Source organism: Rhinoraja longicauda, chromosome 30 (genome assembly GCF_053455715.1).
Source record: "Rhinoraja longicauda isolate Sanriku21f chromosome 30, sRhiLon1.1, whole genome shotgun sequence".
Lineage (NCBI taxonomy): Eukaryota > Metazoa > Chordata > Chondrichthyes > Rajiformes > Arhynchobatidae > Rhinoraja > Rhinoraja longicauda.
In genome coordinates this window covers 16,447,088-16,473,167 of record NC_135982.1, presented here as the reverse complement: position 1 = coordinate 16,473,167, position 26,080 = coordinate 16,447,088, and the positions used below count along the sequence as shown (strand labels likewise).

At 40.0% G+C, this 26,080-nt stretch overlaps 1 protein-coding gene across 1 annotated transcript in view; it reads left to right on the top strand.

Moving 5' to 3' along the window:
* Positions 1 to 26,080, top strand: part of mtor (mechanistic target of rapamycin kinase) — a 234,675-nt gene that overhangs the window by 24,561 nt on the left and 184,034 nt on the right. The window contains exons 5-13 of the mRNA XM_078425527.1: positions 2,154 to 2,354; positions 2,868 to 3,002; positions 3,940 to 4,215; positions 11,737 to 11,845; positions 15,006 to 15,189; positions 16,072 to 16,200; positions 17,123 to 17,367; positions 19,595 to 19,810; positions 20,551 to 20,756. Coding sequence (XP_078281653.1) covers positions 2,154 to 2,354; positions 2,868 to 3,002; positions 3,940 to 4,215; positions 11,737 to 11,845; positions 15,006 to 15,189; positions 16,072 to 16,200; positions 17,123 to 17,367; positions 19,595 to 19,810; positions 20,551 to 20,756 — 1,701 coding nt within the window. The remainder of the gene's footprint in view (positions 1 to 2,153; positions 2,355 to 2,867; positions 3,003 to 3,939; positions 4,216 to 11,736; positions 11,846 to 15,005; positions 15,190 to 16,071; positions 16,201 to 17,122; positions 17,368 to 19,594; positions 19,811 to 20,550; positions 20,757 to 26,080) is intronic.

Here is a 26,080-nt window from a genome sequence, read left to right as displayed (position 1 = left end):
GTGTTCGAAGTTTAGAGACTTCTTATTCGGCACCAGGTTCACCATTGAAACGGATCACCAGCCACTGGTGACAATACTTAATAAACCGATACACTGCGCTCCTGCCAGACTACAGCGGATGATGCTGCAGCTACAGCGCTTTGACTTTAAGATCGTATATAAGAGGGGCACCGAGATGCATGTGGCTGATGCACTGTCCCGGGCCCCCCGGACCTCCTGCGACCAGCACCCCTTCGAGCAGTCGGACTTACAGGTACTGAACGTCAACTTCGTCCCTTCTCACCAGCTGAAATGCCTGGTTGAACACACCGCAAACGACCCCGACCTGCAGCAGCTTGCTGCTGTCATCAAGCGCGGGTGGCCCACCAAGCGGAATTCGTTGCCTGCCAGCGTCCACCCCTATTTTTTGGTCCGCGATGAGTTAGTCCTCCGGGATGGTATTATTATCAAAGGGCACAAGGTTGTCATCCCGGAATCACTGCGTGGCTTGTATTTTGATGCCGCCCACATGGGACATCCCGGTGCAGATGCCACCATCTCACATGCCCAGGACCAGTACTACTGGCCGGCCATGGCTAAATACATCCAAGCCCGAGTCGATTCCTGTCCGGACTGTCACTCGCTTGCCCCGCATCAGCAAAGACAGCCACTTTTGCAGCAGCCTGCACCTGAAATGCCCTGGACTTCTCTGGCTGCCGACATTTTCGACTGGCGTGGTAAGCAATACCTTGTGCTAGTAGACTCTTACTCGAATTGGTTCGAGGTGGACTTCCTCCCTGCCATCACCTCCGAGATGGTGATCAGCAAGCTTCGCCGCCACTTTGCCACGTTTGGTTCCCCTGTCCGGCTGCAGACAGACAACGGTCGCCAGTTCACCAGCGCTGAGTTTCGAGCGTTTGCCACAAAGTGGAACTTTAATCATTTCACTAGCAGCCCGGAGTACCCTCAAAGCAATGGTCTAGCGGAACGGGCGGTCCGGAGCGCTAAGCACCTGCTTGAACAAACCCGCCTCTCGAACGGGGATTTCTATCAGTGTCTCCTGAACCTTCGCAACATTTCTCGAGACATTTCCATGGGATCCCCTGCCCAGCGACTCATGTCCCGAGTTGTCCGCCCTCCGATGCCTATTGCCCAGCAGTCCCTGATGCCTAAAGTCCTGCAGCCTGCTGATGTCCAGAAACGTATTGCCCAAAAACACGAGATCCAGCGACGGTCGCATGATAAATCCTGCCGCCCTCTTTCTCCACTGATGCCGGGACAGGTCGTCCGTTTGCAGACGTCCACCGGCTATTCCCGACTTGCCACCGTCGTCGGGTTTGACACCGCGCCACGTTCCTACCTCGTGGATTTCGAAGGGACTGTCTACAGACGCAGCCGCCAGCACCTGTTGGCGGTTAACGAGCCCAAACCACCTCCTGCGGTTCCGTATACCCCTCCATCGCGTGTCGAGCCTTCCTCCACTAACGTACCCTCTGCTCCCTGCATGCCACGGTCGGTCCTTTTGCCTCGGGTAGCCCCCCCTGCTCCTCCCGGGCTTGCTCCCCAGGCTCTGTTGTCCCCTGCAAAATCTTCTCTCTCTCCAACTTCAACTCGTTCTACCCCTTCATTTTCGCCTGGCTCTCCTGTGTCTCTCCGTTCCCCCTGCAAGCTGGGTTCTCCACCCAGCTTCTCTCCTCCTGTTTCTGTTCTTGTCCCCCCTCCTACTCTTTCGGGCGGGGAGGGTGAAGGTGCTGTGCGCACTCGCTCGGGTCGGATTGTAAAACCTCCGGCTCGCTACGGAGAATATGTCTAGCTTTGCAGGTACTGTATAATAATCCTGCTACTGTAGTAACTTGTTTGAATTGTAAGGGGAAGGATGTAGATGGTTATGCATGCAACCTATACTGTAGCTACCTTATCACCACTAACCACGCCCCATCCTATTAGTACAACTGTAGTCTCCTCCCTTTGTTCCACCCTTTTTAGGTCCCGGTACGTCTGAAGGCTGGATGCAGTCAGTGCTGGGACGTGTGTGCCATGTGCTATAATAAACTACCAGTAAAGGTTACAGTGTGTCAGAGAACACTCCTTTACAATACCTATTATCTTTTGCATAGGCTGCACGTTAAGCTTTTTAAGAGTAACCGAGAAACTCTGTTTTCTTTCAATTTTAGGTTCTGATCTTGCGGGAGTTGGCAGTTAGCGCACCTACTTTCTTCTTCCAGCAAGTGCAGGCTTTCTTTGACAACATATTCTTTGCAGTCTGGGATTCCAAACAGGCCATAAGGGAAGGTGCAGTTGCTGCCTTACGGGCTTGTCTGATTCTCACCACTCAAAGGGAGACCAAAGAAATGCAAAAGCCCCAGTGGTACAAGGCAAGTACAAGGAGGAAAGACTCTTTCTTCATCACAACCAATTGTTGAAGGCTTGGTATGTTTTCTCAGTGAGTCGTAAAAACTTACAAACCAGTAACTTTGATGATTGCAGTAAGCTATCAATTGTTGTCTGAAAAGGACGCTAAAATTGAATCCTAATTATGAGTTGGAGACAGGGAAGCCTGTCTCTTTTAAAGTATTTTTTTTCTACTCCATGTGAAATCATCTTTAAGCGATTGAAAGTCACATCTGGAATTCTTTACTAAGCTGCTGACGTTTTCCATTGCATATGGTACAGTTTTTGGGAATGTGTGGTGTCACCAATCCAGCATCAATTGGTGACTTTAGTTTTTGATCGTAATGATCTCGCGATTTTGCATCGATCTAAAATAAAATAGCACTTATTTATTTGATCGTAAAGGGAAAATTCACTTTTATTCTATTGATGTTGCTCGTTGTTTAAAATCTGGAGATGCGTTGGTTTTTAAACAAGTTTTGATGTTTTGTATCCAGCAAACCTTTGAGGAGGCTGAGAAGGGATTTGATGAGGCCCTGGCTAAAGAAAAAGGCTTGAATCGTGATGATCGTGTACATGGTGCTTTGCTTATTCTAAATGAACTGATTCGTATAAGTTGTATGGAGGGAGAGGTATGTTCAGGATCTATTGTAATAACCCATAAATATATATCCATTATGTGGCCCTGACCTACTGGTTACATTTGTGATTTAATACAGAATGTACTGCTAGAAATGGAGGATATTTACTCTGAAATGTTTTTATGTGCTCTGTAAAAGTTTCTTGTAGCTTGAGTGTTTTGTAAGAGCTTCTTGTAGGTTGAGCTACTTTTTCCTCTGCCACATTGTAGAAAGTGAATGTTTGCCATCATATCTACAATTCCTAATGACTTATTTTTGCAAAATCAAAAAATATACAGTCACAGCATTGCTCATATGTCACATAGGTTCATAAATGATAAGAGCAGAATTGGCCATTTGGCCCATCACGTTTACTCCGCCATTCAATCATGGCTGATCTATCTCTCCCTCTTAACCCCATTCTCCCGCCTTTTCCCCCATAACCCCAGACACCCGTACATTGATAATGCCTCCCATCCTGCTGGGCATTTAAGATTATATATCAGGATCAATATTAATGGAGATGCAAGACACTGCGGATGCTGGAACCATGAGCAAAAAAACATAGTGGTGGAAGATCTCGGAGTCAGGCAGCAACTGTGGAGGGAAGACCCTCCAATATTATTGGCAGTATTAGCAATGATTTTTATCTCATGATTCCAATAACAATTATTTTAATTCTGTATCTTAAAAAAAAAACATTTTCTGGTTCAGAAGGATCACCTCACATAAGAAATGGCCAATTTACTTCTCGCATCTGTGTCGTTGATAAAGATTGTGGCCTTAACGGGGATAAATAGTTGGATCGGTCGTAACCCATTTAAAATGTTTCTCCTTTGCTTCTCTTGAACTTCGGACGAAAAAACAGGTTGTTTCCACGTTGAAAGAAATGTTGCATCTTTCTGCTTTAATCTATACTTATTTATTGATTTTATTTCTTTGATCAAAGCGCTTGCGAGAGGAGATGGAGGATATCACTCAGCAGCAATTAGTACACGATAAATACTGCAAGGAGCTGATGGGATTTGGAACTAAGCCCCGGCATATTACATCCTTCACAACTTTTCAGTCCGTGCAGCCCCAACAATCAAATGCACTTCTCGGGCTTCTGGGGTATAACACACCCCAAGGCATCTCGGTGTTTGGAACTACTCCCGCTCCCACCAAGCCAACCTTGGTGGAAAGTCGATACTGCCATGAGCATATGGAGGTGCGATTTGAACAGGTAAATGTTAGCTTTTATTGTGTATTATTGTCATTGTCTGCTATGTGACTGTAATCTCAGTGCAACAAATTGACCAGTGGAAACATGGTTTCGTATAGACCCGTGCCAACTTAGAGTTAGCCATTTTGCAGTCTTTATGGCACTTTTGGTTTTGCCCAGTAATTTATTTGATTGAAGGTGGAAATTTACCTGCTATGTGGCTAGTAGTGTTCATAGGTACAGACTAAGAAGACTGAAGGACAGTTAACTAACTTTCCTTGTAGCATTTGTTTGAGAAAGGTATCCTTTGAGATAAATTTTTTATTGGAGATAGGTACATCTTTACAGTCATACATTTTTAAATTGATAATATTGTCAATTATTATTATATTGTCTCCAATACTTTTTGTCCCCTTTTTTTTTAAAAACTAGATAGAACTAAAGAAATAGATGAAGTAAGGAAAGAAAAGAGAGAGAAGCAAAATAAAAACAAAAACAAGAACAAATTGTAAGGATAAGGAAAAAGTTAGTTAAAGAAGAGTGGAGAAATTTATTAAAATAACAAAAACTTCATTCGAGATATATACGTACATTTCAAAGTGTAGCATTTCATCCATTCTTTAGTCCGAGTGCTAGTCAGGTTCCTGTGCTGAACCATTCTGACCCTTTAAGTAATCAATAAAAGGAGACCATATTCCAATGAATAATTCCTGTTTGTCCAACAGGGAAAATCTGATTCTTTCCACGTTTAAGGTCTCCGTCATTTCTATAATCCACATTTTGATTGTGGGGACCGTAGGGCCTTTCCAAAATTTTAGAATTAATTTTTTTCCCGTTATTAAACTATAATCCATAAAGTTTCTTTGTGTTGTTCTAAATGTTTGATTTAATTCTAATATTCCGAGTATAATTAATTTTGGATCTGGGTCCAATTGTGTGCTGGTTACTTTAGATATTATGCTAAAAATATTTACCCAGAATTTTTTAATTTTTATACAGTTTGCGAACATATGAAATAATGTAGCTTCTAAATGTTGACATTTATCACATTTAGGTGAGATATGTTGGAAAATTTTATGTAGTTTTGTTTTTGAATAGTGTAACCTATGTATTACTTTAAATTGTATTAGAGAATGTCTGGCGTTTAGTGAACACTGATGTATATGTTGCAAACTTTCTTCCCAAGTATCTTTCGTAATTACTTGGTTTAATTCTTTTTCCCATTTTTGTCTGTATAAGTCCGTGGAGGGAATGTCACTGTCTAATAAGATATTATATATATAAGATATTAATTTTTCTGTATTAGGATGTTTGTTCCAACATTCATCAAGAATTTCTGAATTTCTAATTCGAAAATTTTGGGAGTTCGATTTTACATAATCTCTAAGTTGAAGATATCTGAAATAATCATTTCCACGAAGACCATAAGTCTGTTGCAACTCCTGAAATGTCAGAAAGGTGCCTTCCTTATAAAGTTGTCCCATATTTTTAATTCCATAATCCTTCCATTGTGTAAAACCCCCGTCTACCCATGAAGGCTTAAACAAAGGATTATTCACAATTGGAAGAAAAAGTGATAAATTATCTAATTTTAATGTCTTTTTTAATTGTTTCCAAATTCGTGTAGCACTAAATATTATAGGGTTTTCCCTATAAATTTTTTTGTTTAATTTAGACGTAGCAAATAATATCGAACCAATATCAAAAGGTAAACAATCTTCCTTTTCCATTTTTAACCAGTCTGGTTGATGATCTATTTCTTCCAACCAGAAATTCATATTTTTAATATTAACTGCCCAGAAATAAAACAAAAAATTGGGTAAAGCCAGGCCTCCATTTATTTTTGATTTACACAAGTGTCTTTTGTTTATCCTATGATTCTTATAATCCCAGATAAAATCATTAACAATAGAGTCCAATTTTTTAAAAAAGTTTTTTGTCAGATATATCGGAATTGTCTGAAAAAGGTATAATATTTGCGGTAAAAAAATCATTTTTATGGCATTAATTTTGCCAACCATTGAGATAGGGAGTGTTTTCCAATATTGAATATTCTTATGTAGTTTGTTCAGTAATGGGGGGAAATTTGCTTTAAATAATGATGTATATATCTTAGTTACATAGATCCCTAGATATTTAAATTTTTCATTTACTATTTTAAATGGAAATTGTTGTATTATCTGTTTATTATGTTCCCTTATTGGCATAATTTCGCTTTTATTCCAATTTATTCTGTATCCTGAAAATGAACCAAATTGGGTTATTAGCTTTAATAGGTTTGGAATACTAATTTCTGGTTTTGTGATGTAAATTAATACGTCATCTGCGTATAGAGAAATTTTATTCACTGTGTCCTTTGTGTTATATCCATGTATTTCCGGATGCCCCCTAACTCTTTCTGCCAGTGGCTCAATAGCAAGCGCAAATAATAATGGGGATAACGGGCATCCTTGTCTACAACCTCTAGATAGGCTAAATTTCGATGACAACCTTTGGTTTGTAAATATTCTGGCCGTGGGATTTGTATATAACAGTTTTATCCATGTACAGAATTTCTCCCCTAGCTGCATATTTTCCATCACCGAAAATAAATAAGACCATTCAACCTGATCAAATGCTTTTTCAGCATCAAGTGAGATTATTGCTAGATCTTCATTAATAATTCTCTTGGAATATATAATATTAAATAATCTTCTTAGATTATAGTATGAGTATCGTTTCTGAATGAAGCCTGTTTGGTCAGGGTGTATTAATTTATTCATCACTGTACTTAATCTATACGCTAGTATTTTAGTTAAAATTTTTTGATCTGTATTTAAAAGTGCAATTGCTCTGTATGATCCCGGATCTTCCGGATCTTTATCAGCTTTAGGAATGAGTGTTATTATAGATTCATTTAGAGTGTCTGGAAGTTTCTGTTGAGTATATATGTACTCATACAGTCTATGTAAACGTGGGCTAAGCAAATCATAAATTTTTTTATAAAATTCGGAGCCTAAACCATCTGGTCCTACTGCTTTACCATTTTTTAAAGAACCAATAGACTCCTCAATATCCTTTGTCGTAATCTCCCTTTCTAATACTTCTCTATCGTTTGAATCTAAACCTTTTAAATTACATTTTTTTAAAAAGTCTGCTATTCCTTCTGATTGTGCTACGGTTTTAGTTGAATAAAGGCTCTGATAATATTGGAGAAATCTATCATTTATGTCCTTGGGCATTTTTAATAATTCTCCTGTCTCTGTTCTAATTTTATGAATTATTTTTTCCCCTTCCATTTTTCGTAACTGACGTGCTAATAGTTTTTGTGGTTTGTCTCCAAATTCAAAATGTAATTGTTTTGTTTTTTGATAGAGTTTTATTACTTGTTCTGAATACATTTTATTTAATTTATATTTCAATACCGCAATTTTATTATATTTTAGAGTAGATGGCATTCTCGCATTTTCAATATCTAGTTGTTTGATTTCACTTTCCAATGTTTGTTGCTTAATCCTGTTCTCTTTATTGTAAAAAGCTTGAGCAGAAATTAATGTACCTCGAACATACGCTTTAAACGTTTCCCACATAAGAGAAATAGGTGTGTCAGGGTTGTCATTTGCCTCAAAAAATATTTGAATCTGTTTAATAATATATTCCTGGCATGACTTTTCGTTCACAATTTGTGGGTTAAATCTCCAATATGCTTGTTTCTCGGACATTCCATTTAATTTAATCATGAATGTTAAAGGTGCATGATCTGAGATTATAATATTATGGTATTTTGAATTATAAGTAAGTGAGATAAGTTTAGCGTCGACCAAAAAATAATCTATTCTTGAATAGGTTTTATGTACAGGTGAATAAAATGAGTATTCTCGTCCAGTTGGGTTTTCCACTCTCCAAACATCTTTAATATTACTAGTGTCCATATATGCATTTAATAAGTCACTGGAATGTGATTTGGTTTTCCTTTGTCTTGTTGATCTGTCTAAATAGGAATCTAAAGTACAATTTAAATCTCCTCCAATTACTAAATTATGTTGTGCCATTTCCGGAATGCAGTTAAATATTTTCTTAAAGAACAGTGGACTATCAAAGTTTGGTCCATATACATTAACAAAAATCATTTTTTGTGCATTTAATTCTCCTATTACAATAATATATCTGCCATCCTTATCGGTTATAGTTGATGTATGTTTGAATAAAGTACCTTTCCGAAATAATATTGCTACGCCTCTTGATTTATGTGTAAAAGAAGAATGATATGTTTTATCTATCCATTTAGCTTTCAGCCTATGCTCAGCATCTTTTTTTAAATGTGTTTCTTGGATGAAAATCACGTCAGCTTTAATTGCTTTTAAATGTGCTAATACTTTACCTCTCTTAATTGGTTCATTAATACCTTTAACGTTCCAACTGCAAAACGTTATTCCTTCGTTCCCCGTATTCATTTTTAAATCTTGCATTTTTTGTCTATGGGGGTCTATAATAGAGCCAATGGTTCAGTTCAACAGACCCGACCCCGCACCCGAACACTGAATAGATGAATTTTAAGACTCTTAAATGCCTCTCACATATATATCTCCTTTGCTCCAATTTATAACTCCGTTCAAACTGAAAATAATAATGATAGTTTGTAATAGAAAAAAAAAGAGAATAGATTAAGAAATTAGTATTGTGCACAAAGAAGGAAAAAACTACATCTAATGTTAGTGCAGTTAGTGCTAGCCATACTAGCATGGCTACCCATCTACCGACTTCCGTAGTTGATGTTTCGAACTTATCCAGCCCCTTTGTTTCTTGGAACTTGTGTTCCATAGCAATATTTTACCGGGGGTATATCAAGTTCCAATAGTCGGAAGAGTTATGATACAAATAATAAAACCCAGAGTTAAAGGAACAATAAAGGTAAAAATGATAATGAAAATTACTAGCAGGAAAGGAAAGAGAGCAGATTTCCAAACATAACATATAAGATCCAGCTCTGTATTTACCTCTAATCATTCCATTATAAGTAACTTTATAAGTAAGTATTAGTCATTAGTAATAATTATTGATTCTAATTGTTAAAAATACCGCGGTATCATTTTAGTATTCATTAGTTAATTATATTAGTAGCGCAGTTATTAGTATCCATGGCAGAATTTCCGATCCACTTCTTTCTCAGCTTCTTTAGTCATCAATTCAATTCCATGCAGTCCTGCAAAGTCATTTATTCATGATGAGGGATCAGGCATCTTCTCATGACCTAAACTTCTTGGCAAAGTCCAATGCTTTCACAGGGTCGGAGAAAAAGTATTCCTTCCTGTCATAAGTAACTCTTAAGGTAGCAGGATAACTCACACCATATTTCAAATCCTCCACTTCCCTCAGAATACTTTTGGACTCGTTGAATGCTTTTCGTTTCCTTGCAACCTCTGCTGGATAATCTCGGTAAATGCTGATACTGTGACCCTTAAAATCAAGCTTTCTGTTTCTTGATGCTTTTTGCATTATCTCCTCCACAACATAGTCGTTTTGTAATTTTATTATCATTTGTCTTGGGGGTGCGCCTACTCTTGTCTGGCGTCTCATCACTCTATGTGCTCGGGCTAGTTGAGGCTTTTGGTCCAGAGATAAAACTTTTTGCAGTAAATTTGCAGTGAATTCTCGGATATCTTGATCTTTCTCTTCCCCTTCTGGGATACCTGCAATTCTTAAATTCTGTCTTCTCTGGCGACCTTCCAATTCAATACATTTCTCATTTATTTTGACCATCATATCAGTTAGAAAGGTATCCAATTAGCCATACTCCTTTGTGGTTTCCCCAAATTACCGGTTGGGATTGGTAAAACATTTAGTAGTAGTTTTTGCTTCCTTTCTAGTGCTGAGTATCTTCAGCATTTACTGTTCACACTTCAGTGGCCCAGATTAAATTGGAATCTGATGGTTACATATTTGTCATTAGTGATACATAACTTGAATTTAAATTCCATGGGTGCCGCCTTTCAATTCTACTCGTGTCTCTGGTTCAAAAGTTAAGATCTTGAGATGCTCGTCAGGGCATGTAGGACATCTGTAATTATGGGAAAGGTTTTAATTGTTTTATTTCTTATTCTTATGCTGTGCTTTAGTGGACCATTTTAAACGAACGTGAGATCCAAAAAAGGACAAATTCCGAGTTTAATGTGATGACACAGCTTTTTTGATAGGCTTTGGCTTGGGGATTGATTTTTGATATTTATTATTTTTAATTTCTGAAAAATAGGAAGTATTCCTTCTAACCTGCAAGGAGGTGGTAGTCCAGGGAGTCAGGGGGTATAGCGAGAAGGCAGGAACGGGGTACTGATTGTGAATGATCAGCCATGATCACATTGAATGGCGGTGCTGGCTCGAAGGGCCGAATGGCCTACTCCTGCACCTATTGTCTATTGTCACCAGCTTTAGTCACTGGTTTTTGGTGCTGAATAGGTTCAAATTTTCTTTTGAGCATTCTCTGTTCCAGGATTTCAGAAGAATTTAAAAAAAAATGGGGTTCTTGTTTCTATTTTAAATATTGGGCCTTTGGCTTTATTTTGTGCTCTGATTTTCACCTTTATTGGAATAATTCAAGCAAGTTCAAATTTGATTTTGGTGGCACATTGGCAACAAATAGGGAAGACCACATATCACAAAATATGATGAGATGAAGGAGGTTTGGCTTTTTGTCTTGTATATATTTTAAAAACGTTTTCCATAAAGCCATAAGTGAAACCATAACTAAATTGGTTACAGAAAGCATGTCAAATAATTTAATTAGTGGAGAACTGGCCTTGTCTTCCATACAAAGTGTTAGTCCCCTGCATGAATTATAATTGTCACGTACAAAGTGTTGTCACACATGGACCTGCGATACAACGTGAGTAACAGCACAGCCAAATAATCTAAAAGCAATAGAAAGCCCTCTTTAAATTGTATTGAACTTTATTCTCTGATTATCTTCAAAGACAAACAATGGCGTTATTACCAATACGTCAACATGCTGGGAAAGGTCACTCGGATTCAACAGAATCAATGTTTGATCTCCGGATCAGAACACTTCCTTGTAACAACTATAAGGGCGTGCCAGAACTTTTTAATTTGTCAAGACATTTGTACACTGCTGTGTAATTTTACTTTGCAGAACCACACTCTTCAAGCATTGCTGCATTCTACCATTTATTTCATTATTCTGCATTTGTTAATTGAGGTTGATTATATGGTTAAGATGTAATAAGCTTTGCAAAGCATGAATAGGCGAGCAACGTTATTCCAATTTGCTTTTTTTTCCCTCTGATTTCCTACCTCTTTACAAAAATTCGACTACCAGAGCCAATGCTTGACTATTCCATTGAGATTCTTTCAGATCTCATCCGCACACAATCTGTCTTGTTTGGTGCTAAAGTTTGAGGGTTGAATCTAGTCATTGCTTTTCATGACATCCTTTGTATTCTGTATCTTGTCTTGATTTCACCTTAGCCAATATCAGCAGAAGATGTGCTTATGTATAAGTTGAACTTCAGATCTGGTGGATGAATTTTACGTTCTATGATCTTTGTGCAGGTGACTAGATGGGTGCTGAAGTATCGCAGTAGTAAAAATCCACTCATTCAAATGGCAATCTTAAACTTGATTCCCCGCCTTGCTGCTTTCCAGCCCCACTTGTTTACAGGTGAGCCAGGTGAAATTGATAGTTGTTCCAATATTTTGCATGTTACTTTGGGCAGAGATTGTCTGTATATGGTATTAGTGAAAGTGCTGGAAATGTTGGTACTTGAAATAAAAAGACAGGGTCACTTGTTGGTCATGTCAGAATGTAACACTATCTGTTGTTACAGCTGCTCATACTTGATCTACAGCTTGAATCTTTCTTCATAGTGTTCGCATTATGATGCCAATGAATGGTGCCATTCATTCCTCTGAAGAAGGGTCTCGTTCCGAAATGTCACCCATTCTCTCCTGAGATGCTGCCTGACCCGCTGAGTTTTGTGATAAACATTTTGTCCAGTATTTTGTGATACCTTCGATTTGTACCAGCATCTGCAGTTATTTTCCTACACCATTCATTACTTGATCATTATCTCAATGAGGTCATCTTTAGGCTTTTATTGTAAGCCTATAAATTAATAATAACACCAACAACTGGCATTTATGTAGTGAACAGTGAAGATGGTTAACTAAGATTACAACGGGATCTTGATCAACTGGATCAATGGGCCGAGGAATAGACAATAGGTGCAGGAGTAGGCCATTCGGCCCCTCGAGCCAACACCACCATTCAATGTGATCACGGATGTGCCCTCTACTCTACCCCCTGACTCTGCCATCCTTAAGAGCTCTATCTAGCTCTCTCTTGAATGCATTCAGAGAATTGGCCTCCACTGAGGCAGTGAATTCCACAGATTTATAACTCTCTGACTGAAAAAGTTTTTCCTCATCTCTGTTCTAAATGGCCTACCCCTTATACTTAAACTGTGGCCCCTGGTTCTGGACTCCCCCAACAATTCAACAGATGGAGTTTAATTCAGATAACTGTGAGCTGTTGTATTTTTGCAGGGTTTGCATAACAAATGGTAGGGTCCCGGGGAGTGTTGTACAACAGAGAGATCTCGGGGTGCCAGTATATAGTTCCATGAAAGTAGAGACATAGGTAGATGGGGTGGTGAAGAAGGTGTTTGACTCGCTTGCCTTCATCGGCAAAGGCATTGAGCACAGGAGTTGGTAACACAGCTGCATTTACAAGACATTGGTACAGCCACATTTGGAATGCCATGTACAGTCCTGGTTGCCCAGCAACAGGAAGGATATCATTAAACTGAAAAGGGTACAAACAAAGTTTAAAGGATGTTATAGTAGGTTTGGAGGATTTGAGTTGTAAAGAGACTGGATAGGCCGGGTCTCTTTTCTTTGGAGCTTAGGAGACTGAGGGGTGATCTTATAGAGATTTATAAAGTCATCAGGGGTGTAAATAAGATGAATAGCTGCAGTCTTTTCCTCAGGATAGGAGAGTCTAAAACTAGATGACACGGGTTCAAGGTGAGAGGGGAAAGATTTAAAAAGGACCTGAGAGGCAACTATCGCTCAGAGTGTGTTGCATATATGGAACAGGCTGCCAGAGGAAGTGATAGAGGAAGGCAGAATTACGATATTTCAATGTCAATTGGACAGGGACAGGATAGGAAGGGTTTGGAAAGATATGGGCCAGGTAGAGGCTAATGGGCTTGCTGGGTTAGGCAGCTTGGTCGGCATGGATGAAAGTTCGGCTGAAAATTGGCTGAAAGTTTTCTATTTTGGAATGTCTTGTCTGAAGGGGTAGTGGAAGCAGAACCAGTAGTTACTTTCAAAAGGGAATTGATTCACTGTTTAAAATGAAAACAATTGAAAGGCAATAGAGGAAGAGTAGGAGAATGATACTAATCAAGGGAACTCTTTCAGTTAGTCTCGGCAAGCACGATAGTCTGATTTGACTCTATGCTACAAAATTGTAGGAATATGCTTCATTGATGTTGAAGCTAGAATGTAATGCGTCCAATGCGAGTAATTCCTTTCTGTTAAGATAGGGAAGTGTATACTGAGGAAGAGATATATACATTAATGACTTGGATGAAGGGATTAAATATACCATTAGCAAATTTGCAGATGATACAACGCTGGGTGGTAGTGTGAACTGTGAGGAAGATGCTATGAGGTTGCAGGGTGACTTGGACAGGTTGTGTGAGTGGGCGGATGCATGGCAGATGCAGTTTAATGTGGATAAGTGTGAGGTTATCCACTTTGGTGGTGAGAATAGGAAGGCAGAGTATTATCTGAATGGTGTCAAGTTAGGAACAGGGAACGTACAACGAGATCTGGGTGTCCTAGTGCATCAGTCACTGAAAGCATGCAGGTACAGCAGGCAGTGAAGAAAGCCAATGGAATGTTGGCTTTCATAACAAGAGGAGTTAAGTATAGGAGCAAAGAGGTCCTTCTGCAGTTGTACAGGGCCCTAGTGAGACCGCACCTGGAGTACTGCGTGCAGTTTTGGTCTCCAAATTTGAGGAAGGATATTCTTGCTATTGAGAGCGTGCAGCGTAGGTTTACTAGGTTAATTCCCGGAATGGCGGGACTATCATATGTTGAAAGACTGGAGCGACTAGGCTTGTATACACTGGAATTTCGAAGGATGAGAGGAGATCTTATCGAAACGTATAAGATTATTAAGGGGTTGGACACGTTAGAGGCAGGAAACATGTTCCCAATGTTGGGGGAGTCCAGAACAAGGGGCCACAGTTTAAGAATAAGGGGTAGGCCATTTAGAACTGAGATGAGGAAAAACATTTTCAGTCAGAGAGTTGTGAATCTGTGGAATTCTCTGCCTCAGAAGGCAGTGGAGGCCAATTCTCTTAATGCATTCAAGAGAGAGCTAGATAGAGCTCTTAAGGATAGCGGAGTCAGGGGGTACGGGGAGAAGGCAGGAACGGGGTACTGATTGAGAATGATCAGCCATGATCACATTGAATGGCGGTGCTGGCTCGAAGGGCCGAATGGCCTCCTCCTGCACCTATTGTCTATTGTCTATCGAGATACAAATCAGAGAACAGTTTGATTTGAGCAGTTATTCTATATTTGGTGGTTAATTTGAAAGAGTTGATTCTGTGTCCATGACTTGCCAATGGTTGATGAAACTCGAAAAGGGAGGGGAGTATTATCTTTTAAAACATTATATTCACTTAGTAAATATAATAAACATATTCATTAAAACAATTGTTTTATTTTAATGTAAGATGATTTTTATTTCATGCAGTGCTGTTTGTATATTCACTATTGACTCGCATACATTCTTACTTCTGTAGAACAACATCTTAATGACTCCGTAAACCATCTAATGGGCTGTCTTAAGAAAGAAAAAGAGCGTGCTGCTGCGTTCCAAGCCTTGGGTCTACTCGTGGTGGCTGTAAGAGTGGAAATTAATCCCTTCTTGCAGAAAATCCTGGAAATTTTAAAAGGAGCCCTCCCACCAAAGGACTTTGCACACAAGTAATAGCGGGCCAAATGAGTTGACTTGTGTTAAATATTTCACTTAAATTCTACAGCGTTATATTTTTGCTATCTGTTTGGTTGAGAAGGAATTGAAGACTCACGAATAGGCTTACACATGGTCTCAATTCCAAGGCTAAGCAATGCATCTGCAAATGTTTCCTTGACTTCCATTTTAGGCAGTCCCTTGGGATTGAGAATGACTTGCCTCCACTGGTTTACACCGAGGTTGGCCAATGAGTCCACCGTGAAAACTGCAGGCGCTCCCGCAAATGGGGCGAACAGTGACCGATGGGGAAGGCGGTGGGTGGTTTGTGAACTGGTTTGGGTTTCTTTCGTGACTTTGAGCAGATATGGGCTGGAAGGATCAATGGAGAAGTTGCACTTCTTCATGAGGCTTTGAGCACATCCTTGAGTCTTTTACCCTTGTCTCTAACAATGCATCGATCAGTGGCAGCACTTTTCTGGTCAGTTTCCTTTTTGATATTTGATGTATTGGAAACCCAAAGAGTAAATGAAAAATTTCAAGATTCTTTGAAACCTAAGTAGAGCTTTAGAGATTGTGGAAACTTGGAGCTCAGGATTTGGCCATGTATGGCCAACTTTATGTCTATTGTCATGTATTTAGTTATTTCTATCTGCGTTAGCTTAGAAGAATGTGGTTAAAAAACAATTTAAAATAACACATTTTAAATGATGGATGTTTCTTTTGTTTGGTGTTGGTTTATGATTGTATGTGTTATTGCATATTTTTATTGCTTATTTTTATTGGTCTTATTGTTGAACTGCGGGTAATTTTTCATTTCACTGCACATTTATGTGTATGTGACAAATAAATTGACTATTGACATTTCCAGCTTAATTTGTGCTCATTTTTCCTAGGAGGCAAAAAGCTGTTCAAGTGGATGCGACTGTTTTCACTTGTATCTGTATGATAGCTCGAGCCATCGGACCAGTTATCCAGCAAGATATTAAGGAACTACTGGAGCAGATGCTTGCCGTGGGACTCAGGTACTGAATCACTTACACAGTAACTGTTTATTTACTTGGATAATTTTAATTTGGATTGATTCAAGTTTAGCATTTTCAATTTATTTTTAATTATGTTATTAAAAAATTCAGCAAAAATACATAGATTATCATCCGGTAAGGACAGGAGATTTTATATTTGCATTATGTGAAGTTACTTTCATCACTTGAATACAAATTATATATTTGAGGACTTTGGGATGAGGAGTTCCAAGGAAAACCTGTTAAATGTATAGGAGATGATGAGAATGCTTTATCGAACATCTGACGGCAATATTTGGAGATTAAAAAAATGCATTTGGTCACAGATCAATTTAAGTGTGCAGGGTCAACCCAGTGATAATATTTGACAAGCTTTTAGCAGGTGATTTTTGTGATGATTATTATTATAGAGGGAGAAAACAGTATCAATAACCAAGGAGTCAGATACTGTTTAGCGTGTGTTGGAAGGAACTGCAGATGCTGTTTTAAAACGAAGATAGACACAAAACGCTGGAGTAACTCAGTGGGACAGGCAGCATCTCTGGAGAGAAGGAATGGGTGACGTTTCGGATCTCTCCAGAGATGCTGCCTGTCCCGCTGAGATGCTCCAGCATTTTGTGTCTATTACTTGATAGCTTGTAATGTATAAAGTAGCTGCCGACAGCTACGTTGACCATTGGAATTGAAAATCAAAAACCTGCATGTGCTGAGATATGTGAAATAAAAACAGCAAATGCTGGAAATACTCAGCAGATCAGACGGTATCTGTGGAAAGGGAAATGGAATTATTCTTTTTAGGTTGATGGCTCTCCCATCAAATCATTCCTGTATTTCCTGTCTTTATTTGCCCTTTGGCAGCATTAGTTTATTCACTTCCAGTGTTCAAGCCCATTCCAGTAATTTAACTGTTTCTGCTTTAAAGTCCTGCTTTGACAGCTGTCCTGCATGATCTGAGTCGACAAATACCACAACTGAAGAAGGATATTCAAGATGGCTTACTGAAGATGTTGTCACTAGTGCTGATGCATAAGCCCCTTCGACATCCAGGCATGCCCAAGAGTTTAGCCCAACAGCTTGCTTCCCCCAGCTTGATGAATATCCCTGAAGCAAGCGACGTTGGATGCATAACCCTTGCACTTCGTACCTTAGGCAACTTTGAATTTGAGGGTAAGGCATGGCTTATGTGGTCCTTGGTTTAGGTGGTCATTTTTAATGAATGAAACTGAAAATATTCAGCAGCTCTGGCAGCATGTGGAGAGAGAAAAGGAGTAATATTTCAGGTCGATGACCTTGCACTACATCAAGTAAAAGGTTAGACAAAACAAGTTTGAAAAATATGTGTAGGAAGGAACTTCAGATACTGGTTTACAACGAAGATAGACTGGTCAGCTGGAGAAAAGGAATAGGTAACATTTCGGGTCGAGACCCTTCTGGAAAGGTGCAGAAACACATGCCACATTTGAAAGATTTCTGGATGAGGACTAGTTAACGTCTTAGCTATGTTTCAAGAGCGGGGAGTGAGATTGACCCAGGTAGTTCCTTTTTTTGTTTGCAGGGATGATCAAATTGCCTCCTTTAGTGCTGTAAATATTTAAGGGCTGGATTGTGCTAAATCTGCCCAACCTGAATGGACTTGGATGAACTCTGTGACCAGAACCAATCTAGTGAACGTGCACATCGAGGTGAAGTTTAGTTAGGCTTCAGATGGCGTTCTGCTGAGGCCCATCCCTGGGAATGCCATGACAGCTTTTGAAAGGAAGGAAAGCAGGGGATCGAGCTTCAGTTTCTGTGAAAGCTAGAAGGCTTTTTTTTAAAATGAGCTTAATACTTTGAGGCATCTGAAAGCTATTAAGACTAATCTACATTGTTAAAAGTATAACAGCTAAAAGAATAAAGTTATTCAAAACACATTCAAATGCTTGCAAATCAATAGCATTTTCATTAAAAATACTTCATTATCCAATGGAGAAACCTCATTTAAAAAGAATGTGGTCACCAATCCTGCACAAGATACGGTTGGTGTCGGTTGTGAGAGGCATATTTCAGAAGACCAAACTCCACTGGTGGATTCCATATGGAATCCAGCAAAGGAGTGGAATGACAGAGACTGCAGCACCTGTCTCTTGGTGGAATTGGGTCAATGTTGATTCACGACTTTGGAATGGCAGAAAGCTGGAGGCTCCTCATAATTCAGTTCCGCAAATCTATGGGAAGGGAAAATTAGAAGAAGAAAAAAGTGGAATGGGAGGATGAATTGTTTAAATGATAAACAAATAATGCAAAGCAAGAGGAAGCGGTAACGAGCAGAGAAAAAGAAACAAACGATTGGTCCAAGGAAGCAGTAGATCCCATCATCAGAGGCATTGAGGTAGCCACTGATTCTGACAACGTAGCAGTGTGGAGAAGTGGGGAGTATGATCTGAAAGGGTTGAAGTTTATTCTGACATGTGAATGTTTGCAAAATAATGAATCCAAAAAACAGGTGCTTTTCTCAAGTTTCCATTTGACTGTGGTGTTTTGTGGCTGAGGATGAAGAGGATATAGTCACAGGTCAGAACATTACAGTGACAAGTGATTGGAAGTGCACGATCCTACATAGATTGTTCAGAGGTTTATGTATTGTAGAGATGATTTTGCACACAAAGTTTAATGACACGCAAGTTTTTTTCACCCGAAAGGACTATCTGGGACACTGCATTGTGAGAAGATAGTGGATTTAAGGGCAGGTGTCGTCTCAGTTTAAATTAATTTTATTTAGCTACCTTATTTTCTCCTCTTGCTTTTAAAAAAAATAATAATGACGATCAAATTTTTTAATGTCAAAATTTATTGGTGGTCTTTAGAATGTACGAAACAATAATGTTTCAATTTATACTTCCGGGTCTGATGTTTTGCTGCACTTTGGAGGATTTATTGATCCAGATTAGAGCAGGAGTCACAGTCCAACTTAAACAGTTTTGTGGACTTGTCGATATTTATTGTCTTCCAGAACTTTTTTTATATCAGTTGTAAATAGAATATGATTAACAAGTCTAAACTGCATGAGAAAATTCTAGAAAATTAAGCTAGAAAATAACATGGACTATATAATTTTTTAATATACATATATGTATGTGTGTATATACCACATATATATATATATATATATATATATATACACACACACATATATATGTATATATATATGTGTATGTGTGTGTATATATATGTGTGTGTATATACATATATATGGGTGTGTATGTGTATATATATGCGCGCGCGCACACACACACACACACACACACACACACACACACACACACACACACACACTGAAATACCAAATGTTATTGGATTTTTAACATATGCCTTATGTACCTAAATGTGGACTTATTTTTGTTCCATGTTAATGCAGGCCATTCTCTGACCCAGTTTGTCAGACACTGTGCAGACCACTTCCTCAACAGTGAGCACAAAGAGATTCGAATGGAGGCAGCCAGAACTTGTTCACGACTCCTAACTCCGTCAGTCCATCTTATCAGTGGACATGGCCATGTTGTCAGCCAGACAGCTGTTCAGGTTGTGGCAGATGTGCTTAGCAAACTCCTCATTGTAGGAATTACGGATCCAGGTAATTGTTCAGAATTTGACCTGCTAGGGGGGGTAAGACTATTTGGTTTACTGAGTGAAAAAATGATGAAAGCACTTCAGCTTGTGTAATTTAATCACAGTACTTGTGGGTTTTTTTAAAGCATACATTGTCAAAAGCTTAGGACTCTATTCGGGTTGGCACCATGATTGCAATTGCTATGGGTAATTGACAAAGTGAATCATGTGCTTAGGCCAAACTAATAAAGCTTAATTGGTAAAATAAGCATTTGTATTAAATGAGCGTTGACTGAAAACTACATCTTTGCTCATTTTAGATTTGTATCTTTTAAATGTCTGCACTAATCTTCCTGGAATCCCATTTCACTCTATGATAAGACCTACTACTGAAGCTTATCTGTAGACACCTTTGAACCCACTGCATAGTATTTTGTTACAGTTCAAATTAAAATAGTTTTGCAAATTGATCGGTGTTTACCTTTTTTTTATAAACTTCTTTATTGTGAAAGAAAGTAAAACTGCATGAGGATATTTTTCTCAAAGTTCAACAAGGCGTTAAGTAATAATGTCATTTAAGTAATAATGATTTAACTGTAGAAACCTCTCTTCCATTATTTTGCCTAATGGGATATTCTGTTATTAAAAAGTAAATTGGTTCTGTTTTGTAATACTTAATTAGCAAATAGTAGAATGCAAACTAGTGGTTCTAAATTCTAATGTTTCTAAATTTATGGCGAATTTTGTTTGTCCCTGTTTATTCAGATCCTGATATTCGTTATTGTGTGTTGGCGTCTTTGGATGAACGTTTTGATGCCCATTTAGCCCAGGCTGAGAATCTGCAAGCTCTTTTTGTGGCACTGAATGATGAAGTGTTTGAAATCCGAGAGCTTGCCATCTGCACCATTGGTAGATTGAGCAGCATGAATCCTGCTTTTGTGATGCCTTTTCTTCGCAAAATGCTGATACAGGTAGAATTTAAAAAATAGTACTGTTTGCTAGTCTGTATGAATTTCACACTCTATGCTTTGCATTAGACTGAACAAGCAACCCCCAAAAATAGCACATTTACAGTAAACATTGATATTCTTGCTCTGTCCTGTAAAACAAAAGTACAAAATGACATAAAAGAACATTTTGAAGGTATCCTCTACCTGTTCCCCCTTGGTCAATTAATCCGCCGTCATGGTCTCAACTTCCACTGCTTCGCCGATGATATCCAGCTCCTCATCTCCACCAAGTCAATCTCCACCACCACACACTCTACACTGACAAACTGCATCACTGAAATAAAATCTTGGCTTCAATCAAATTTCCTCAAACTCAACTGCAACAAATCTGAAATCATCATCATTGGTCCAAAAACGCTCACCAAATCCACCCAAAACTTCATCCTCAATATTGATGGTCTCCCAGTATCCACCTCCCCTCACATCCGGAATCTTGGAATCATCTTTGATCAAACCCTCTCCTTCGACAAACACATCAAACACATCACAAAGACAGCCTTCTTCCACCTCAAAAACATCGCCCGTCTCCGTCCATCCCTCTCCTCCACAGCTGCAGAAACCCTCATCCACGCCTTCATCACCTCCCGTCTGGACTACTGCAACAGCCTCCTCTATGGCTCACCCTCAAAAATCATCAGTAAACTTCAATACATTCAAAACTCCGCTGCCCGTCTACTCACCCACTCCCCGATCCGTGACCATATCACCCCCGTCCATAACAAGCTCCACTGGCTCCCCCATCCCCCAGAGAATCCAGTACAAAATCCTCCTCATGACCTACAAAGCCCTCCATAACCTGGCCCCATCCTACCTGACTGACCTCCTCCACAGGCACACTCCCACCTGCACCCTCCGCTCTGCTGCTGCCAACCTCCCCCCCCCCCCCCCCCCCCCATCCGGACCAAACTCAGATCCTGGGGGGACAGGGCTTTCTCCATCGCTGCTCCCATCCTCTGGAACTCACTACCCCAAACCGTCAGAGACTCCTCCTCACTCACCACATTCAAAACATCACTGAAGTCTCACCTGTTCAGCACTGCCTTCAACCACTGACCGTCACCTCACCTTCTGTCTCCTTTTTCTGTTTGTTTACTTATTTATCTATTTATTTTCTTCTCTATGTTCTAGTAATCCCTGTAAAGCGTCTTTGAGTGTTTGAAAAGCACTATATAAATGTAATGCATTATTATTATTATTATTATTATTTATTCACAAAATGCTGGAGTAACTCAGCAGGTCAGGCAGCATCTCGGGACAGAAGGAATGGGTGACGTATCGGGTCGAGACCCTTCTTCAGACTGAGTCTGGAGTCTGACCGGAGTCTGAAGAAGGGTCTCGACCCGAAACATCACCCATTCCTTCTCTCCCGAGATGCTGCCTGACCTGCGGAGTTACTCCAGCATTTTGTGACTAAATACCTTCGATTTGTACCAGCATCTGCAGTTATTTTCTTATACTAAAAGTACATTTTGCTTGTCTTTTATCTTGCCTACGAAGTCTCATATTAATCTTCCTTTGTGTATGCATTTGCCATGTTCGTGGGATGAGGGAACTATATTTAGCAAAGATAAGCACTATTTACTGCTTATTTTATTATCTTCTCATGAACTCTTCTATTCTGCCAGTAGGTGGAGTGTGTGAGTGGCTTTTGTGTTTATTTTGAGAAAAATCTAGTGAAAGCAATCCAGTCCTGATTCAGCTCAGTGGTATCCTCGTGGGATTTTTGGGACATGGAATTTGGTGTGCTGGGAGAAGAGCAGAAATGATCAGTCTTGCTAGAAGTCTGCCAAGTACAAAAAACATGTCAAAACTAATTAATTGCCTTAGTACGAAGGAACATTTTGTACATTATTAGTACGCAATTTCAAGATGAATTTTCAATATTGTCGGAATTATTTATTCATCCTTGTGAGGGATTAATAACAGTTTATTATCTTTCATCCAGATCAGATGACACAAGGTTGGGGAGTCAGACTCTTATATGGGTAGACAGTTTGTTAATTCATTAGGTACGAACCTTGAGATGTATTTGAATTATACTTGCGTTTTTAATCGTTCACACCAAGGCAACTCTGAATGTGAAAGTTGTTCCTTTGTAGTACTATCGCGTTAGTACTAAGCATTGCAGTTGTGACCGATTAGTCTAGGTGAAAAAAGTAAGGTGTTGTGCATTTGATACACAAATAATTTTGTACCCCAGTGTTTCTGCCACAATGAGGAAAGAGACAAACTGATTAAGGAACTGATTCTGGGCAGTGAGGTGGGCCAAGTTACAGTGTCGTACAGCGTGGAAACAGGCCCTTCGGCCCAACTTACCCACGCCAACCAAGATGCCCGATCCCACCTGCCTGCGTTTGGCCCATTACTCCCGAAACGCATCTTGTCCATGTACCTATCCAAATATCTCCAAAAGTTAACAAAGTGAAGGTGAAGAAACATAGTGGTGACCAGAGCATCAGTATATTGTGTAGTAATAGAAAAGGGCAAGTACCAATCTGAAACTGAAATCTAGAATAAAGGAAGGACAGGCAATGTGGCACAGGAATAGTGAAATCAAAGAATGACAGGGAGAACTAATAGGACAGTGCGTTTTCTTTTAATGGGACAACGAGTTGCCTTTAAAGGGGAGCTTATGCGGGTAGAGTTTAGTGGGGAAAGACCTGACCCGACACGTCACCTATTTATCCCCATTTTTATTTTAGTGGGGGAGGGAAGGTTGATGAGGATAATGTGATAGATGTCACGTAAGGGTTGTCAGATGAAAAGCTAGTTAGTCAGATTGAAGCCCACGGAAAAATCAGTCATGGTTGGAATTGATAAGAAATCGACTGAAGGGAAGAAAGCAGAGTTTAATAGTAATTTAGTTGTGCAGTAATAATTAATAATAATAAATAGTCTATTGTAGTTCAGGGCTTATTTGAGGTTATAGTGTTTAATAGCCTGATGGCTGTAGGAAAGAAGCTGTTTCTGAACCTGGACGTTACAGCTTTCAGGCTCCTGTACCTTCTTCCCGATGGCAGTGGTGAAATGAGTGTGTGGCCAGGGTGGTGAGGGTCTCCCATGATGCTGGCTGCGTTTTTGAGGCAGTGATAAATCCCTTCGATGGTCGGTGATGGACTGGGCAGTGTTGACAACTTTTTGCAGTCTTTTTCGCTCCTGGGCGAGCAAGTTGCCGAACCAGGCCGTGATGCAACCAGTCAATATTCTCTCTACTGTACACCTGTAGAAGTTCAAGAGAATCCTCTGACATACCGAATCTCCGTAATCTTCTCAGGAAGTAGAGGCGTCGATGTGCTTTATTTATAATTGCATCAGTGTGCTGGTCCAGGAAAGATCTTCGGAAATATGCACGCCCAGGAATTTGAAGTTTTTGTCTCTCTCCACCATCGTCCCATTGATATAAACAGGATTGTGGGTCCTCATCCTTCCTCTTCCAAAGTCCACAATCAGTTCATTGGTTTTACTGATATTGAGAGCCAGCTTGTTGTGCTGGCACCATTCGGTCAATTGGTCGATCTCATCGATTTGACCAATGATAAGGTGGAACTTCTCAAGCTAACATTCGGTATCACTGAATTAGCCTAAGAGACCTCATAAAGGGGCCAAGCTAAAAATGGGAGAAGAATTAATGACAGCATGACAGGAAACCCGGGCATCATATCATATCATATCATATCATATATCTACAGCCGGAAACAGGCCTTTTCGGCCCTCCAAGTCCGTGCCGCCCAGTGATCCCCGTACATTAACACCTTGCGGACTGAATAAATGTGTGCTGTAAAGCAGCCGCCCAATTTGTGTTTTGTGGCGGATAAACATTGTCAGCATTAAAGGGGAAGAAATGCAAATGGAATAAAAGATTGCAAACGTCAACAGCTCTTAAATTCTTATAACTCTCTAGCTCTTTCTTCCCTTTTACTATCCTCTGGCTACTTTCTGCCCTTGGTTCAATCTCTTGCCACGTTTTCATAGTCCCTTCTCATGTTCCTCTCTCATCCAGAATGACTGTGGAAGGAGCTTCCGGAGGAGGTAGTTGAAGCAGGTACTATTGCAGCATTAAGGCAACATTTAGACAGGTACATGGATTGGATAGATTTAGAGGGATGTGGGCTAAGCTCAGGCAGGTGGGACTAGTGCAGATGGGCGTGTTGGTTGGCATCGGCACGTTGGGTCGACGGGGCTGTTCCCACACTGTATGACTCTATGACTAACTCTCAGCAGATGCCTTGGTTCATTCCCTAAAACCCCCTCTTAATGAATTTCAAGCCCGATATGATGGTAAACTCTTCAGGCATTTTTACCTCTGTGCCTGGACCTTTGGCTGAGAGTCTTTCCTCATCTCTGGAATGCCGAACCCAGCTTGATCTGTCCCCTCAGTCTCGCAAAAGGAAGCAAAGTGTTATTCGTGGCCTCTCTTCTCCCACAATGGAAATGGATACACCCATCTTCCCCATCGTAAGCAGGCCTGCCCGCCAGCCCTTTAATCTCTGCTGTGCGTGGACCCTCAGGATCCCTGGGTGCAATCTCCAGCCAGTCGGTTTAACACAGTACTTTGGTGGGAAACGGATTGGAAAAAAAAATTGCAATTACTTCCTACTGTTGAATTCAGCCTCAGCAATGGCTGGCTTTTCCCTCTTGTGCGCCCTCTAAGTATTGGGGCCTCCTTGTCAAATGCAGGAGGTGATACAGCAGAGAGCAGAAAGCAAAGTGGAGGTATTTAGTCTGTGAAAGGAAATAAGTTGGAACATGCCATTTCCTTTAAAGTCTCCAGCTTGGAGACGGGAAACCTTATAATAAATTGAAGTACAACTGTAAGACACTGTTGCAAGCTGAATGCTTACACAGTCAAGGTCTCTCTTAGTCTTGCCCCATGAGGAAATGAAATCATTTGCTAAATTGTCTGGTGACCCTTTCAGTGGAAATTCAGAACAGATGTCAAAAACTTTTGACAGTTTTGGTCTTGTTTTATATTTAATTTAGTTTAGAGATACAGCACGGAAACTGGCCCTTCGGCCCGCTGATTTCATGCCGACTATCGATCACTACCGTACACTAGGGCTGCACTATCCTACGCACTAGGGACAATTTTACAATTTTTTTACTGAAGCCAGTTAACCTACAAACCTGTACATCTCTCGAATGTGGGAGGGAAACCAGAGCACCCGGAGAAAACCCACATGGTCACGTGGAGAGCGTACAAACTCCGTACAGACAGCAGCTGTAGTCAGGATCGATCCCGGGTCTCTGGCGCTGTAAGGCAGCTACTCTATCGCTGCGTCAGAGTG